We start from the raw sequence: 17,795 nt of genomic DNA, 5'->3' as shown, positions 1-17,795 counted from the left end.
TCACGTGGTGAGCAAAAATCACACCAGAATCAGCACCGTTTTGTTTTGTGGTTTCTTTTTGTTGTCGTTTTGTGGGGTTTTTTTGTTTTGGTTTTTTTTTTTGTGTGTTTTTTTTTTCTTTTTAATGCTAGTCCCCAATGTTTCGGTAATGGTAAAAAATAAATCAGTTTATCGAAACCTCATAGCGTGTGGCTTAAAAATTAATCGAAGGTGCCCAGCGTTGAGAAAGTGATGGGAACAGGCGAGCTGGTGGCATCTGGGATCTTCTTGCTGTGACAAGTCCTGTCTGCTGTTTGCCCCAGCCGGTGGACGCAAGTCGAGGTTCTCTATAATATATATATCATTCACTTTATTTTTAAAAAAAGAAAAAACTGATTTTCTTAAGAAGTTAGTGTCTTGTACAATCCCCTTCAACCTTCGCTCTCTAAAACCGCTAATGCGACGGGGCGAGGGAAATCCTTCCACGGATGAACCGAACACTGAGACAGTAACACGGCCAAGCGGCGCAGACGACAGCTGGTTTGTAACGGAGGAAGCCCGGGAGGGAGCGGGGTCTTAGGGGAAGTGTCTCTGGTTGGCTCGGGAGAGAGCCAGGGACCACAGGGATTGTAAGGACTGTGGGTTTCTTCTCATCAGAAGAGAAAAAAGCCAGTGGATTTGGTAATACGGAGGGTATTTGTTAGAAACGCCCTCTAGCTCCTACGGAAAGGCCCCACCGCAACGTCCTGTGAGACGTGGGAGAAATTCATGGTTGTTAAAAAAAAAAAAAAAAAAACCAACCAAAAAACCAAACAAGAAACCAACAAAACCAACCAGCAGAACCTGCCCCAGGGCTGTGCCAAGCAAACCCAAACGCCAGCACCTCCCTCCCCCTCCCCGCTCCCCCCGGCTTTTAGAAAGAAAGTCCCATCAAGTATTCAAAGTTTATTACAAGTGAACTGGAGATGACTTGGCATGAGCGATCCATTCAATTAACAATAGTCGGAGGACGGGCGGCTCTCCCTTGGCTCTGACAACACTTAGCACATTAAGAGACGGAGGCCAGGACAGCTCGCATGGAAAAAAACCGCAACAGCCACCCCTCCACACACAACTGTGAAAACCAGCAGCTTTCCAGGACCAGGGAGGGGAGAACAACACCACGAAGGTGGGATTTGCTTTTACTTATTCCTCAAGTAACAGTCGGTGGCACAGCCCTAAGTGTCATGAACCCTTGGCTTTCCTTGAGCGGGGTTTGGTTTTTTTTTTCCGTATTTTTTTTTTTCTCTTTAAATGGAAATTCAGACAGTATGTGAATCTATAGGGTTAAAACAAGTCAGTCTCTGGGGAGCGGAGCCTCAAAAGGGGCCGGCTGCCGTGGCAGAGCTGGTGTCGGGGAGCCCGTTTTCCTGCGTGTCCTGGGACGAGGTGCTCGCCTGCCGCTGGGCCAGCGCTGAGCTCGAGTGTTTGCACTTGGGTGAACCGCACTGACAGCTGAAGTATTTGCCTTTGATGTCCCAGAACCTATCTCCGTAGTCAAAGCTGCAAGAGAGAGACACAGATGGGGTCACTGCAAAGCAGAAGCGGGCAGAGCAAGGCGCCAGGGTCAGCAATCCTCGGTGCTGCCACAATTTGGGTTTTTGCAAAGCTTCAGGGGATGGAGTGTGTTTGCAGGATTCCTGGGGGACTCTGGGGACACGGCCCAGAGAGCAAAGAGACGGAGTGAACCAGCTCGGGAGCAGCAGAGCTTTTGTCCCTCTGCAATCCATCCTTCCCCGAGGGAGGCAGTGGCTCCCCGTGGGAAGGGCAGCCCTGGGGACAGCACCTACCCGATTTCTTCTCCGGCTTCTATATGCCTCGTGCTGAAGAAGGCGATCCTGGGAAAGCGGAGGTCCTGATGCGACATGAAGACTCGCACCGGGATGAGGTTTGGCTCACAGAGGTGGTTTATAAAGCGGCTGATGTTGCCATAGAAACGGGCATCTATGCAGTACACCTCTCCATCCTAGAGGAGAAATGTTGCATCTTTCATTAGATGAGGTTGGGTTTAGTATTATTACTGCTACTTGTTTAAATAAAACAAATGAGAAAACTATTGGTCGTTGCACTAATACTCTGGAGAGTTTCAAGAACAACAACCAGGGCAGGACACCCACTGCGCGTTTAAAAGGACTAAACAGACACATACTTCTCTATTCAACAGTACCCTGAAAATAGAGTTTTCTGCACAGCACTCTGCCCCCACAAGCCCAAAGACCTTTTAAAATGTCCTTGACGCTGGCTGGCACATCAGCTCTCCCCAGTCCTGCTCTGCTAAAGCACCAGTTTGGCGTAGTGGGATTGATGTTTGGTGCAGACAGACACCTTATGGGTAAAAGCCACTGGATAGCGGAACAGGCATCTGTTCTGTCCTCTAATTGAACATGACAGCTAAGAAATGCAAAGCCAGAGCCTCGAGAAAACACTGGTTTTTGCAGATAAAAGTGAAAGTGAGAACACAGAAATTCCCTTTCCAGAGAGCCCAGAGAGCAGTAATATTTTGTTTTCCTTGAAAATAAAAGAACCCCCCTCAGGGCTTTTTTATTCCAGCAGAGAATGACTGTGCAAAGCAGAGACTTTAATTACAGAAGCTAATTTCAGTTGCAAGGAGGCCAAAAGCAAAAGGATCCATTAGCGGTGCTCAAACTCCCTTTTGGGCAAGCACCTTGCAATCGTTAATGGATGAGCTGTGCCAGATCACACCACCCGACTGATGCAGGAGCCCAGGGAAGATGTCCCAACAACTGGGGGAGGTGTCAGCCCACATGGTCCCATTTCACACACGGTGTTACCAGCTCTAATTTCAATTGTAAGTAATTCCCATCACCCCCTCACTTTCATCCATGGAAATGCCATGGTTGGTGAGGACAACATCACCCACTACCACATCTAGTGACCATCTGGAAAGATCCGAGCTCTCCACCATGCAAGTCAAGAGGTGTTTCTCGAGAAAGGAGCCTGCTGCCTTGACCGACACAGGCAGCGTCCTCACTGTGAAGCTGCTGAGGAGGAGAAGTCCCACGGCAAACTGCTTCCCACCTTGCTATGGAGGGTTTTGGGAACTAAGAGTCACACAGTGGCAACTGGGGAGAAAGGGGAGAAACTGTGAACCTGCTCTGGGATGAGATGAGTCTCCTTCTCAAGAGTGGGAAGGCACTGGGGTTTCTTAGAAGGGAAGATGCCCAGAGAAAGCCCTTCTTGCCTGCAGGCAGGCAGGGGTCACACAGATGCAGCAGCACGCAGCCAACCGCTGCCTCTCCTTGATGGAGCGCAGCAGGGCTGGCCAAGTGTGTGAGCAAGGGCTGCAGAGGACGGGCTCGCGTGTGGGAAAGGGGTGGCTTGACATGAACAGAAAGCAATCACACCAGCTAAAACTCAACCTTGTCCTTCCCAGAAATAGTGTGGTTTTTTCCAGCTCTCTAGTACAGAGACAACAAAACTATCCCTTTAACCAGTGGAAGCTCAGAGAGCATCTATTGTGCTATGTCTTCCTCCTGGAAACCCAGCAATGGCAGTTAAGTTTTGGCTGTTTGATGTTTGCCCTCTTTCAGATCTGGAATGGGATATGACTACGGGACCTGTCACACTGAACGATTCACCATGCACATGGCCTTGAGTGACAACTCAAGGAACAGGGACAACAGAAATGACCACCCAACAACTCTCACTACAGCACAAGCCCATTCAGGCCACTCCTTTGAGGCACACCAGGACCCAAGGATGCCTCTCCCAGGGTTGAGGTTCACGCTCTTAGTAATCTCCCATCACTCAGAAGGCCACAGGACCCAGCTGGCTCTGCCCTGCCCTCCTCCGCCTGGCCCGATGAGCTTCTTTTAATAATACCTCCATGACTTGGTGCCTGGTTTTCTACAGATGCTCCACTTTGAAGATAACCCTGAAAAAAGATGATGCTTATGCCTGTACTTAGGTCTCCCTCCTTGCTTCACTGAAGGCTTTGTAAGAGCAAACGCAGAGGTTCTCCCTCAAGGCAGGCAGCCAGGGGCTAACCTAAAGGCAAGGCAAGGCCCAGGTGGGCTCTTGCTCATAAACGCACAAACCAGGTTGAAGTCCCTGCTGCTTTTTAACTTCTTAATTACAGTTTGACCCCGCTGTTTTCACACTGACTACAAGACTGATTACTTATCTTTTTTTCAGCTGTTGAATGTGTGTTGCTTTAAAAAAAAAGAAAACAGGGCAAAAAAATAAAGCAAAGCTTCTTTGTCACTAGCTGATGACAGAAACAAGACAGAGACTGTTTTACAGCCTTCCTTGGAAGCCACCCCACTCCTCTGAGTCCCCAGCTCACCTTTCTCCTCTTCTCCTTTCCCAAGGGAAGTCTGAAGTGATGGCCTTGCTTAAAAGCTTTAGATCGCACTTTTAAAAGCAAGATTTCTGCTCTGAGACAGCCCTCCACAGAGCAGTGCAGGATAACTACCAGCAGAACAAGCCTAAAGTCCCTGCCAGGGTATCTGATGGATCCCTTTATAAGCAAACAGGGAGGGGGGGTGTCAGTCTTCCAGCTCACCTTTTTATGAAGAGCTTACAGAGCTGCCAATCAACACAGCTGCAAGCCTGCACATACACACTTGAGTATCAAAAACTGAGCAACTGAACTCAGGATGCCCAAACAGTTTTGACATAAGAGCATCTCGCATCAAAACTGGTGTGGGCAGCACGTACTGCGGCGGCCCAGTGCTGCTGGGCTCTGTTACCATTTTAACAAGCCCTAAGCCTTACCTCAACCACTCTATATTTTGACTAGAATGCAGAGAGGATGCAGTTCTCCTCTTTGCAGGCTTTCAGATTGTGCTGTACAACAAGATGGAGACAAATATTCTCTTTGCTGTTTTGGAGAGGCAAGACCTTGGGTTTGTCTCATTAGATACCTTCAGATACAGTACCTTGTTGTCAAGGTCGAAGAGGTAAGAGTCCTCTTCACGGACGTCTGCCTCGGAATCAGATATCAGCTCACCAACGTACCTGTGGACAAACAGGAAAGGCAGAAATAAGATGCTCATGCAATCACAAGCTTGGGTTTAAACATTTCTTTCTGGGAAGAGGGAAAGAAAGGGATCCAGCCCAGCCACAGATGACAACCCACAGCCTTAGCAGTGCAGGTCATCTTAGAGCCACCTGGGCAAACTGAGCTTTGCCAACTTACAGCAGCTAAAATCTGGCTCCAAACTCTGTCTTTTCAGGGCAACGCTTTTAATATTAAAAACAGAGTCTTACTTCCAACAAAATTTACTTTTTCCCGAGGACTATGTTTTCTTTTGCAAACCTCTTTGTTGGCCAAGATCAACACGTTAATCCAGTTCTCCTTATGTTCATGGTTAGACTCACGCCCTGGCTCTGCTATAAACCACTGCAGTGCTTGTGCTGTTTACATCCCAAAACAAAATGTTTGTGTCTATCCTTTCTGTATTTTCCAGGGTATTTTGACTGATTACATAGGCTACATACCTTAAAAGTTTTGTTTTAAAAGTCTCAGGCGTAACCTAACCTGGAAGGATCCCTGGAAGGATCTAGGCTTCTTTCGCAATCCCTCTTGAACCAGAATAAATCAGAACCGTGATCCCAGTAACAAACCAGGTGCAAGGCAGATTACAACCAGGTTCTCCAAGCACCGCAAAGCACGTGCATGCTTGGCCTGGCTTGCTAGAGAAGGTCTAAATACACACACCACCTTTCACACCCCAGACAGATGCTGGTTTTGATGCAAACCCCCTTGTTGCAGGAGTCCCTGCTGCACTAGCGTTCCCACATTTGTCTCCCTGTCTCCATCTTGAACAGTTTTGGACTGTCAAGGTTCAACATTTCCTGCCTTGCTTGTAATCAGAGAGACACAAGAGGAGAGACACAAGAGCCAGAGGGAGGATACAAGAAAGAAGCAACAGCACAGTAGATTCTGATGTGTAAGTCTTCCTGGTCTGCAATGCAATGCTAATTAATTATAAGCAAAGGATTCACAATACGAATAAATATTCTTCGCAGCATCAACAGAGACTTCCATGATCAGCAGCCATTAACACAGCATTCCTCTGCAGCTCTCAAGGCATTTTTGAAGTGTTAACCAACCGTATCCATTTCCCCCTGTGGCTCAAGGCAGCATTTAACTCCAGGGCTGGGGAAGAGGAGAGCCACAAAACATTAACCTGGAGAGGACCCACGCACTCTGTGACAAGGGATCGTTTGGCTGCAGTTCCCAAATCTGAGAGATCTGGCCAAGCTGCTCTGCCTGAACAGGAGGCTGCCGCCGCGTGTGATCCTCCTGTTTGCCCCTGCTGCATCCTGTTATTTATTAAGCGCTCCCGTAAGGCTGCGGCATTACTGGAAATCACACGCTTGTTGGTGACCTAAAGCAATAGGAAGATGATGGCCAGAGAGGGAGAGAAATTGCTGTAGCATGGCACAGTAGCCAGCGGCAGCTGAGAAACAGCTGAATAATGCTGCACAGAGAGGCACTCTGCTCAGGGACAGCCACTTCAGGTTTACAGCTCAGTGAAACAAAAAACCTCAATCTAATTAAAAAAAATGTTGTTTTGATGTTCCTTTAAAGACTATTCCTGCAACTCATTTCCTTTCCAGGACTGCTCACAGATACAAGTGTTTCCCTAATTTCCCAGGTCCAAAGTTATGGAAGGATGTGCAAGAGGTACATATTGCTACCCAAAAAAGAGCGGAACCATCAGCCCCTTCATTGAAGGGCTCCTCAAGTCAGGACAGTATCTTTCTTCTCAGCAAAATGTTCAGCACGCTGATGGCAAGTAACTACATCTCAGAGGTCTACACTGCCACTCATCACCACAAGATCAGTGTGCACTCCATGAAAAATCAAGAGCAACAAGAAGTCCCTAGCACAGGCTCCAGCATTTTCCAAGGAGTGTGGGAGACGGGACGTCTAGGGCTTCTCTGGCTGAAGGTGTGGCTAAAATGCCTGGCTCACTGCAGATGGTATCTCAGTAGAGCATCACTGCTTTGTACAGAAATGAAATATTTGGAAACCGTGTAATGGACGTGCACCGAAAGGAACAGACCAGATCCTCACAAACGTCTGGTTTCCGCATTACACTACTTCACAGCCTCTCCAATAAAAGCCTTTAACCAGCTGTGCCATTTCCAGAATGAGCAGTTACACCATCTAACAACCAAGCATGAACACAGCAGATTCAAAACAACCCACAGCAATGTCAGCACAGGGTGAGCAACAGCAACTTCTGAGCAGTGACAAATTTGGAGGTCAGAGAGAAACCTGCACCGAGCACACCAGTCTCCTGAGCATCTGCCAGTGGCAGAGCCTAAAAACTCCCTGGAAGCTTGGCAGGGCAGGGAGGACGATGCTGCTGCATCTCCCCTCACTAAGCTGCTGCTTCCAGGACCGTGCTGAAGGTACTGGAGGCTGTTAGTAGGAGGGTCTGGAGTAGCCAAAGGCTCTGGAGCAACTGGGGTCTGGGGAGCCCTGGAGATGACGGTGGGAGAGCTGGCTGGCCACCTCTCTAGCCGGGCCTTGCTCCCAGCTGCCAAACTGCTCTGAGCACTGCTAAACGCTCCCTACAGAAGCTGCTGCGGGCTGCCAGAGGGACAGCCTGCAGGCAGAAACAGAAAGGGAAACCATTTTTGGAGTGATTACAGAGAAAAGTTGAACGGTATTTGAAGTACAGAGCAGGCTGAAAAGCAGTATGTGTGTAAGGCAGGCATTTACCCACAGAAACAGTCGGGACCAGCAGAGTTTTGCAAAATAAAAGCACTGTGACAATATTCCACATTTGCATCCCATGCAGGCATACGTGAAAAATTATGGAATAAAAGTCATCTTACACCAATACAATTATCCTCCTTCCAAAGCAGAGTACCCACTCAGGACTCTAATCCAAACGTTTAATGCAAAATGCTCTTCCACAAGAGCCAATCCTTGAAGATGCTATGTGCAAGCAGCCTCCAAGCACTGCCAGCACAGGGGCTTCTTTGCCAGAGATGAGGAAACCAAATATATAGGTGGCACACAAAGACTCACAGGAAGGACATCAGTGCAGCTGGCTTGAGGAGGAGAGAAGGACTGGAGCTGGTGAGTTGAGTAAATAACGTGTGTGTGTGTGTGTGTGTGTGTGTGTGTGTGTGAGAGTGTGACGGGGACAAGGAGGAACATGCACAGGCAAGACATAAATTAGCTCAGCTTTTTAGTATGTGGCTCATTTAGATAATGAAGAAGACAGCGCCTACCACTGAAACAGTGTCAGCAGCTCCTGGCAAGGGTGGAGGGAAGAGTTAAGCATGGTTGTGGTATCTGAACCCCATCAGCTCTGATCTGTGCTCGTCTGTGTTAATTACACGCATTACACGCAGGGCTGCCCCGCTTCCTTGGGCTGCCTATTCACCACTGCTTAGTCCTCTCACATATTAGCATTCCAGTAGGATTTGGTTTAGTCAGTGCCTTTTTTGTCTGGGAGCAGTTTGCTTGCAGGCTCTGGCTCATCTCTGGGCCCTGAACCAGGACACAGAGGCCGCTGGTACTTAACAGGAAGCCCCACCTGAAGACAGACTTGAGACGCTCCCCACAAAAAGCAGTTTTAAGCTTTACCTCCGAAAAAACATTCTATCGTCTGGCAGCTCCTAACATGGAAGAAATACTTGGCTGACTCAGTGCAGATTTTTCTTTTCCTTTTTTTAAAATTCTGCAATGATTTTCCTCAATCCCCCACCCCAATTCTATAAAACATCGAAAACTAGTTCTAAAAAACCCCAGCACCTATCTCCGTGAAGGGCACGAGTCAAGCGTTATTTAGAAGGCCTTAACTCACTGTAGTATTGCAATGAAGAAAATACTTTCCGAATATTTAATAAAGTACATATACCACTTCAAAGCCTAAAAACCGTGGGGTTCAACCCCAGTTTCTTCACGTGACATAAATGTGACCATTTTTGATCTTAAGTACTTTATTGAATCAGGGCTGAAACATGTGCTTAACGCCAAGTGCTTTACTGTTTTGCTGAATCAGACTAAAGCCAGAGCTGTGACACTGGAAAACCTCTTGAGAAGTCAGTATTGAAACAGAAAAAGGTCCAATATAAAAAAGTTGTTCCAAATTGCCTTGGCCTTAAGTGTCCCACATCCAGGGTGAACATGTGAGTTGAGCACATTTGCAGCCCAACTCAAATCCGTTTTTCCCCTGTTGCTTGTGTTTCAGAGGGGTAAGAGAGCTGAGCACAGATCCCAGCAAGACAGAGAGGGGTGGAGAAAGCTCCATGCTATGAGGAAAAGGACAAACAGAGCAGGAAATGGAGTCAGGAAACCTCTGACTGAGGGCAAGCAGCTCAGCTCAATGCCAATTTGATTTGCATGAAAACCTCTCCTTAAAGAGGAGAGACCATCCCAGCCCTCGGGAAGCAATGCATTTGCTTGAGCTAATGAAAGCTGAATAACTTACTCGCACACAAAGGTTCCCAGTGGAATGTCTTGCATTGTTCGCACACCCCAGCCCATCTTTTGTGTCCGATAAAGCTGCAATCGAGTCCTGGAAAAGAGGAAAGGAAGCCACGTTAATGGCAGCACTCTGCAGAAAGACAATGAATTTTCATAGAGAGATGAGCAAAAAAGCCAGCAACCTTCCATCACCACAAACTCAAAGATGATTTCAATATTCAATCCCCCAGTTCTCACGCTGGCACCATTGCGGGTACTCTCCACTCCCACCACTGCTCTGAGCGTGTGGGCAGATGCTCAATGGAAACTGCCTGGGGACAAGGGACAGGTGTCCACCAACCCCTTCTCCCTGCCCAGCTGCACCTTGCAAGCTGCACACCTAGGGACTGGGGAAGAGATTATGGGACTGGATGCTCTCTGTGGTTACACCGTTCATGATTTACACATGGGATACCAGAATCCCACCACCAGCATTTCTTTTCCCTTTCATGAACACACCCCGCACTTGGGGGAAGGCAGGGAAGGTGGAAGGGGACTCAAGGCAATATAGCTCTGCAGGGAGGGGTGCTGCAGGGGGAAGGCAGGGAGCTTACAGTGAATTAAGAACACCTTCAGCTAAGTGCTCTGATCCCTTTGCCCTCTGCTGAGGCCAGTGCATTTAGCAACTCCATCATATCCAGCTCCCTGGCTGAAAGACAAGGAAGAAACGCTGCAACTTGAAACTTCTTGGTGTAATAGCTGCTCTGTGGAATTTTACTGATGGAGTTTATAGGCAGAGAAACAATCCTGTAAGTCATTCTGCCTCCTGCTCAGCCAGAACTTGAGTTAAGTGCAGGATGAACAGTCTCCAGGGCTAGGGAAGGCTTGCTCTGTCCCCGAGGGAACCAAAATCCACTCTCAGCAACACTGTTATCGGAATAAAGAGAAATCCGATGCTCACCTTAACTTCACCCTGTTGCTTTTTCCAGTACTTCTCTCCTCTTCCCCCCACTCATTCCCTCCTTGCACTGTCAGCTCAAACTAGGGGCTGTGCATTTCTTCATATTTGCTCACAGCTCCTGGAGCCTTCACCAGGGCAAAACATGACTTCATGAGAACGATCACTCTCAGAGAAACCGGTTATAACATTGTATTTCAGGCTTGAGGAAGCTCCCCCATGTTTTGCCTCGTCCATCGTAGCAAAAGCAGAGCGCCAAGCTCAGGTTCAGGCTCTGCCGTTGGGGCTGACACCGGCAGCAGCGGGACTGCAGCTCCGATCTCAGCCTCCCAGCTGAGCTGGGTCAGCCTGCCAGATGGAAATGCATGTGCTGCCGAGCAGAGTTAATTTGGAGCAAATCTGATAAACGAAGCACTGAAAACAGAGTGGGAGCACCCATGTGTCACGCTGCAGCCCAAACGCAGGAGGTTTCCTCCGCTGCCTCCCCAGGGACCTCAAGCATAGCTCTGCCAAGCACCTGACCTCACCTCCAGCTTCCCAACAGAGTCACTCTCCCAGGCTCATGGTTGGGTTTCCAACTCTTCCCACCTTTCAGAAAACCACTTTAGCAAGGAAAAAATGCAAAAGCAACAGCTCTAGCTGTACAGCTCCTAAATAAACACCCACGTAGACACCGGAGCTCTGGAGCTTGGCAGGGAAAACCAGAGAGAGGTAAAGTTCTGTGGAAACACATCGAGCTTTTTCCTTACTTATTTTTAACATTGCAAAATGTCATTGAAACTACAAAGCTTGCAAAAAAAGTGTTGTCAGTACTACAAAAAATTTACAAAAGTCTTTTTTCCAGTGGGATTCCTTCGAAGTTAGTGCAGTGGCAAATTTCTCCATAGCAGAGGTCCAAAACTAAACATTTATGGGTTTAGCCCGGCATCAAAATCCTAACAGCCTAATCTGCAGCACCGAGGCCAACAGGTATTCAGGTATCCAATTCAGGGGGAGTCATGCCAATAACTTGGAAACTTTAAGCAGCCAAGTTTGGGCATGCTGGCCTATATTTCTAATACATAGAATCATAGAATCATTTAGGTTGGAAAAGACCTTCAAGATCATCGAGTCCAACCACCATCCATGCCCACTAAACCATGTTCTGGAGTACCTTGTCTACGTGCTTTTTGAATACCTCCAGGGATGGTGACCCAACCACTTCCCTGGGCAGCCTATTCCAATGACTGACAACCCTCTCAGTAAAGAAATTTTTCCTAATATCCAACCTAAATCTCCCTTGCCGCAACTTGAGGCCATTTCGTCTCGTCCTATCTCCAGCCACCTGACAGAAGAGACCAGCACCCACCTCACTGCAACCCCCCTTCAGGTGGTTGTAGAGAGCGATAAGGTCTCCCCTCAGCCTCCTCTTCTCCAGACTAAACAGCCCCAGCTCCCTCAGCCGCTCCTCATAAGACTTGTGCTCCAGGCCCCTCACCAACTTGGCTGCCCTTCTCTGGACACGCTCCAGCACCTCCACGTCTTTCCTGTAGTGAGGGGCCCAAAACTGAACACAGCACTCGAGGTGCGGCCTAATACAGACTGCTAACTTACAAGATCTTCTAAATTAAGGCTCTACAGTTTCTGTTGCTGTTATTTTCCTCACAGATCTCCACCTGAGAAGTTACATCTAGGCTGTTCATGCAAGCCCACAAACCATTTATATATTTTATGGTCAGGCTGATGATAGAACACAACAGTTCCCACGTGACGGTGATGGGGGCAGGGTGCAAATATTAATTGAGCTCATCAACCCGCTGCTGTTTCATTCCCACTGGCAGCACACAGGAACCCACTTGCATCCCACCACTGTGTGGTGGCACCTGCCCCAGCTTCTGTCTTATCTCGGGAAGTCCTGGGGTTTTGTGGGTTTATGGGTGAGCTGTGTGAATAGAGAGCTAGAAAGCTCAGGAGTTTGGTGTTGGTCTTGCCAAGATAAGCTGCTTTTGGATCCTCCTTCTCACCTGAGCCCATTCTGCACCACCCGGTTCCTACAGGTTCGCCAGCACGAGCACGCGTGATTACACTCAAAGATCAGTGGTGGCTCAGCCATGTTGAATTCAGGCAGGAGTCGGCCATCCTGAAGAGGAGAGGCATTCAAGACTGGGTTAGTTGTCTGTTCCTGTGACCCCTCCAAATCAGAGGCAGGCCAAGAGCAGAAATTTGCCTGAGTGTAAAAACAGGCCAGAGAACCCCAAGGTGGAGGCATGCCGCAACCTCCCCAAAACCAGCATCAGACCTCAACTTCTCCAGCAGTTTTGCTCCACCCTGACAGTGGCACACTTGCCACTATCACTGACAGCTGACAAGCAGCAAGAGGCTATCCAGATTTTTGCTGCCTGCCATCACCCTACACACCACCAAAAGAAATATCTTACAGTGCCGTGCAAAAAAACGAATGTGCATCATCATTATTATCATTTTGCAGTGCTGGAGAGGAGAAGCGGATGCTTAGTCTGTCTCTGGAATAAAGCCTAAACTTGCAGAGTACAAGGCCAGTATACCCAAGTTCTGAGAACCACATTATCCTCCCAAATAACACTCCCAAAAAAGATACAACCCAATTATTTACCAACTATATAGGATTAAGGAAGCAATAGATGCAGTTCATTATATTTAACAAATTTGGCTTTTAAGGCTTGAAAGATGTAATCACCTATTAATGTGTAAATAAAATGGCTACAAAGCAAAGAAAGATGCCAATATTCCCCCTGGGAGAAACTTGCAGGGATTCACAGAACTTCTGATCTTAGCAGAACCTGTCCAAATATTAACCTCAAAACCTCCCCGGAGGACTGAAGCATACTTACCCAAAACAAACCCGGCTTCTGGCAATGTTGCGTCTTTACTTTGCCTTCATCCGGAAGGATCACAATAAATACAAGCAGGCAAAAAAAATATCTCTACTACCCTCCCCTTGTTTACATATTACAGCATTTTCTGTGTTGCTCTGAAATGGAAGCTGATTTCACGCATGGATTATTAAATGCTCTCTATCACCTGCGTATAACTAATGGCTCAGTTGGCATGACAGTAACACAAATAAATAAAACTAGAAAAGCTTCCCCGAGCACGCATTTTGTTATTATCACATTCATCTCAAAGCTGAGACTACAACTTCAGGCTTCAAAACAAAAAGTAGAGGAGCTGTGCAAGGAATTGTTTTTAAGGTATTACTATAAACCCTGATATGTGTGAAGTTCAGCTTGCAAACGCTGGTCTAACCCAACAGGAGGTTCTGTGTCCTCACCTTATCATACCAGCAGCGCATACTGAGCTGGCCACACATGCAGTTACTGGAGGAGCAGTCATCTATACATACACAATACTGGAAGAGAAGAAGAGGTGTTAACTCCACGCCACTCACACATAACCGAAAGAGCAACTTCTGTGACCGGGTCAGAGAGGAAATGACAAGTCTGCACCTTCTCCTGCTGCAGCTTATTAGCCAGAAAGATAACCAGCCTCATCAGTGGCCTTTTTACTCCATTATTTATTTCTGTGTGCAATGAACGTCAAAGGACCCCAGCTTTCAGGAAAGGATCTCATACTGAGCCATCTTCATTTCTCATGAGAGGATGTCCCCCTGTGTTACTAATCTTCCTCCATGCCCTATGAGCTGTACTCCACATCTGAGGACAATGAAAGCTCCAAGAAGGGACCAGAGCTGGGAGATGATGCAACATGATGTCTCAGTCCTCCCCTGCTGCTTGCTTCTTCCCACACGGGTGCTCCAGCTGGCTGCTTCCCCAGCACTCCCCAAGCCAACAGAGTCCCACCACCAGCTGCTGCACAACAGGGCTTGGGCATGGGAAGTTCACTTCAGCCACCCGAGAGACCACCTACCCACCAACTCAGCCACCCCCAGAGAGGGGTCACCTTCACCCTATGCTTCCCCACCTCTGCTTTCACAACCCAGTCTTTTGAGGAGTTCCAGTATCACAATGAAGACCTTGTCCTGGATACTGCAGTCAGTAGGAAGACAGCATGAGGAAGGTCTCCCAACAACTCACTAATTCTCCAGATACAGAACAGAGGAACAGGATAAATGGGAGCCACATCAGCCAGCACCAGATGGCTGATCCTACAGCACACAGCTGACACAGAGGTTAGCTTAAGACTCAGAAATGAAGAAAAGCAGAATCCCATCTCCTACAGCAAGAGCTGGAGTTAAGGACTACAGCCTTAGCTGAAATTTCATGGCAATATTAGGACTAGACAATCCCATTTTGAATGCAAAACCTGTTCTGAGGTGCAGTGCACTGCAACATCTCTGAATGCACACAGCAGGACAGGAAAAATATGTGGATATACATGATCCCTCACCTGTAAATGAGTGATGTTTCTATCAATGTCCATCGGGGAGGTGACGCAGTTTTGCGAAACATATTTGTAGTTGCTAGGACAAGGCTCGCTGTCCACTGAATTGACGCAGGGAATCGGGATCCGCTCATAACCCCGGGCGATGTCTCTGTCAGTGGGAGAAAGAGAATAGTCACAGAAGAAAAGCTCCTCCAAACAAGGGGCCATTCAAATGCCATCCTGGGGCAGAATTACTGCCTTTGATCACTGAGCATTCAAAGCCTGAAAGCAATTCAGGCTAGAACAGAGTTCATTTTTTTCCACCCTGCCTTACAGATTGTTCTTTGTGCTTGCAAATACTTCCATTTGGAGGATGAATTTACAAACCACGTCTGAATCAGCACGTGCTTAGCTCTTGCTAAGCTCACACTGACCTTCACACCACTTTAAAAAGCTAAGCATGCACTTGAAGTCCTTTCTTAAACCAGGCTCCCCGCCTCCCCTGTGCAAGGGCTCTATTTCATGACCCACAAGCAGAGCCAGACTTATTCTCACCTGCTCACAACCTTCTCTATCTGGGCAGGCTTGTCAGTAGATGATTCTTTCAGAGTCTTGTTCATCTGTAGGGCCACCCAGACCTGAGAGTTAAGGCTGGAGCACTGGAGTGGAGTCTCACCCTCCTTGTTCTTTAAAGTGACATCCGAGCCACGGGAAAGAAAGAGACTGCAAAACAGCAAGAAATTATAAGCATCCCCCGAGAGAAAGTGCGCAAGGGGAAAATGAGCTGAATCACATCCTCCAGCCAGCCCTTAAGGGACAAGGAAGAATCTGTAGTAGTGAATAATCACCTGAGTTTTCTTTATTAAGCATGGTTCAGTGAATCCTTCTACGTGAAGGCGCTGGCAGAAGCCACAGACTGGAGCTCTAGGCACTCACGAGAGCTCTGGGCAAACCTCGCCTTGCTTCAGGCATGACAGGTACCTTGCTGGTACCAGCCTAACTTCAGACAGGCTTGAAACTCTCTGGCGGGGAAAGATATGGGGTGGGAAGAGTAGGCTGGAAATGGAAGAGTCCCACAGGAAACTGGTATTGGACTTGGCCCTTGTTTATACTCACCAGCTTCTGGTGAGTACACATGATGACTTTATTCATAGCAGTGATGAAGCAAAGGAAAAGCCCTGTTATCATATTATGCCACGCTAGTTGTGGAAAAAAAAAAAAGCTTTAATCGAGGACGCCTGACACCTTTCTGCTGGGAAGCCCAGGCTGAGCCCCTCAAGCCCTCTGCCCAAGACTCCAGGACCACTCTACGTTTTCTGATCTTTTTTACACCAGCTCTGGCAGCAGCTAGTATTTCAGACCCACCGCCCCTACGAGCAGGGCAATGGAGAAACAAGCCCTCCATCCCAATTTTGGTTTGTGCTTCAATGCCAAAGGCATTTCAAAGGATCTCCCAAGCTTGCCAGCCAGCACCCAGGTAGAAAGGAGTGACCAGGGGAAGGGAGAGAAGTGGCAGGGCTGGAGCCGTACTTACACGACACACTCGTAGCGGTTCTCTCTGGCTGCAATATGCAGGGGCGAGTCCCCGTGAATATTCACTGCATGTAAATCACACTTAGCAGCCAGCAGTATCTCTGCTATGTCAACACAGCCAGAAAAAGCAGCCCAGTGCAAACAAATATTTTCCTCCTGGAAGGAAAGGAAACAGAGTAGACGCTGTTTAGTGCATTAAAACCCTATCACTTTGGGACTTCACCATCCTCAGCTCTACACCTGCAGCATGCTACATGTGGCTTGCAGTCTCCTCCCCTACACTGTTCTTTCTGGCTGGGACTGCCAGGGCAGGCAGGGAAATCTCCGCACAGACGAGCAGGGAGTTCTCACTCCAGCCGCCTCCGCACACCAATGACGGGGAGGCTGCACACAAAGCGGTCCATCGCCTTCTTTATACTCGCAGGCAAATCGTCTGTCTCTAAGCCACAAAACAATCTGGATCAATCCACGAGAGAGGTGACAGACATGAACAAACATGCTGGAAAAGGCTAGAAGCTGAGCTTCCCAGCCCAGACAGGAAAGCTAGCATGTCTCCCAGTGCTACAAAATTAAAGAGAAAAAGGCACAGCACAAGCTACAGGGTATATGAAGGTGCTAGAATGCGAACCACGAGCCACAGGGAAAGCAATCAATCCGACTTCAGGCATCTCTTAAATACTGTATGTACTCATCTCTCACTAGCAGCACTAGAAATAGCTGAACACTCATCTTTTTGATGGAGATATTTTAAGCGATGATACTCTGTTTTCTGTTACAGTGCAATTTGCAGCACACTTCGAACCCTTTCCCATGACAAGCTCTAAAGACGTCAGTTACAACAGTGCAATGATAGTAATGATCACCTAACTTTTCTCTCTCTCTTTTCTTTTTTTTTTTAAAAGCAAAAATAAAGCGGATCTCTTAGTCATTGCAACTTAACTTAGATCCTTCCTTAAATGGGGAGGCTATTGACATACACAAGGGAGTGGGGAGACCTTTTTCTACATGGCTTCTGCCTCCCATTATGGTAACATCCAGAAAAAAACCCTAATCACGTCACATACCAATCTACAGAAAAAATTAATCTTGTCAATTGCACACCACATGCTGCTGCAGACAGGTTACAGACACCTAGACTCACTACTTTGCCTTGCATCGGCTACTGCCTAACAGCAGCATAATTATAATCAAAAGCATTTCTCCCAGAATATGATGCTTCCCAGCACAAGTGACACTGCTTCTTAATGACTGCAATCAGGACACACTGAATGTAGGTACAGTAACGGATATGCGATACATACATCTGCTAAGAGGGTATTTTTCTTTCAAGTAAATTGTTGACTGATCTGATTTTCATCATTTAATGTGTGATCTTGTAACTGGTAGCCAAAAGGCTTCTGTGACAGATCAAACAAGTCAGTTTTGTTCAAAGTCAGCACTAGGGCTCTGAAGCAATGCAACAACCCAAAAAGCCCCCTTCTCTTGCCTTGACTTTTGCTTTTAGGAACAGTATCAGATCTGGACCTGCCTGGGAACTATCTAAGC

At 47.6% G+C, this 17,795-nt stretch overlaps 1 protein-coding gene across 14 annotated transcripts in view; it reads right to left on the bottom strand.

The window, feature by feature from the left end:
* Positions 1–911: 911 nt before the first annotated feature.
* The window catches only part of EHMT1 (euchromatic histone lysine methyltransferase 1), a 123,512-nt gene continuing 106,628 nt past the window's right edge, over positions 912–17,795 (bottom strand). For all 14 annotated transcript variants that reach the window (XM_030000060.2, XM_041119839.1, XM_030000069.2 and 11 more), the window contains 9 exons: positions 16,252–16,406; positions 15,273–15,440; positions 14,742–14,886; positions 13,666–13,743; positions 12,380–12,495; positions 9,444–9,530; positions 4,920–4,998; positions 1,809–1,984; positions 912–1,521 (listed from right to left, as the gene is read on the bottom strand). In XM_030000060.2, coding sequence (XP_029855920.1) covers positions 1,338–1,521; positions 1,809–1,984; positions 4,920–4,998; positions 9,444–9,530; positions 12,380–12,495; positions 13,666–13,743; positions 14,742–14,886; positions 15,273–15,440; positions 16,252–16,406 — 1,188 coding nt within the window. In that variant the 3' untranslated portion in view covers positions 912–1,337. The remainder of the gene's footprint in view (positions 1,522–1,808; positions 1,985–4,919; positions 4,999–9,443; positions 9,531–12,379; positions 12,496–13,665; positions 13,744–14,741; positions 14,887–15,272; positions 15,441–16,251; positions 16,407–17,795) is intronic.

This window comes from Aquila chrysaetos, chromosome 24 (genome assembly GCF_900496995.4).
Source record: "Aquila chrysaetos chrysaetos chromosome 24, bAquChr1.4, whole genome shotgun sequence".
Classification (NCBI taxonomy): Eukaryota; Metazoa; Chordata; class Aves; order Accipitriformes; family Accipitridae; genus Aquila; species Aquila chrysaetos.
The sequence above is the reverse complement of the archived record's forward strand: the minus strand, read 5'-3'. Positions and strand labels throughout refer to the sequence as shown.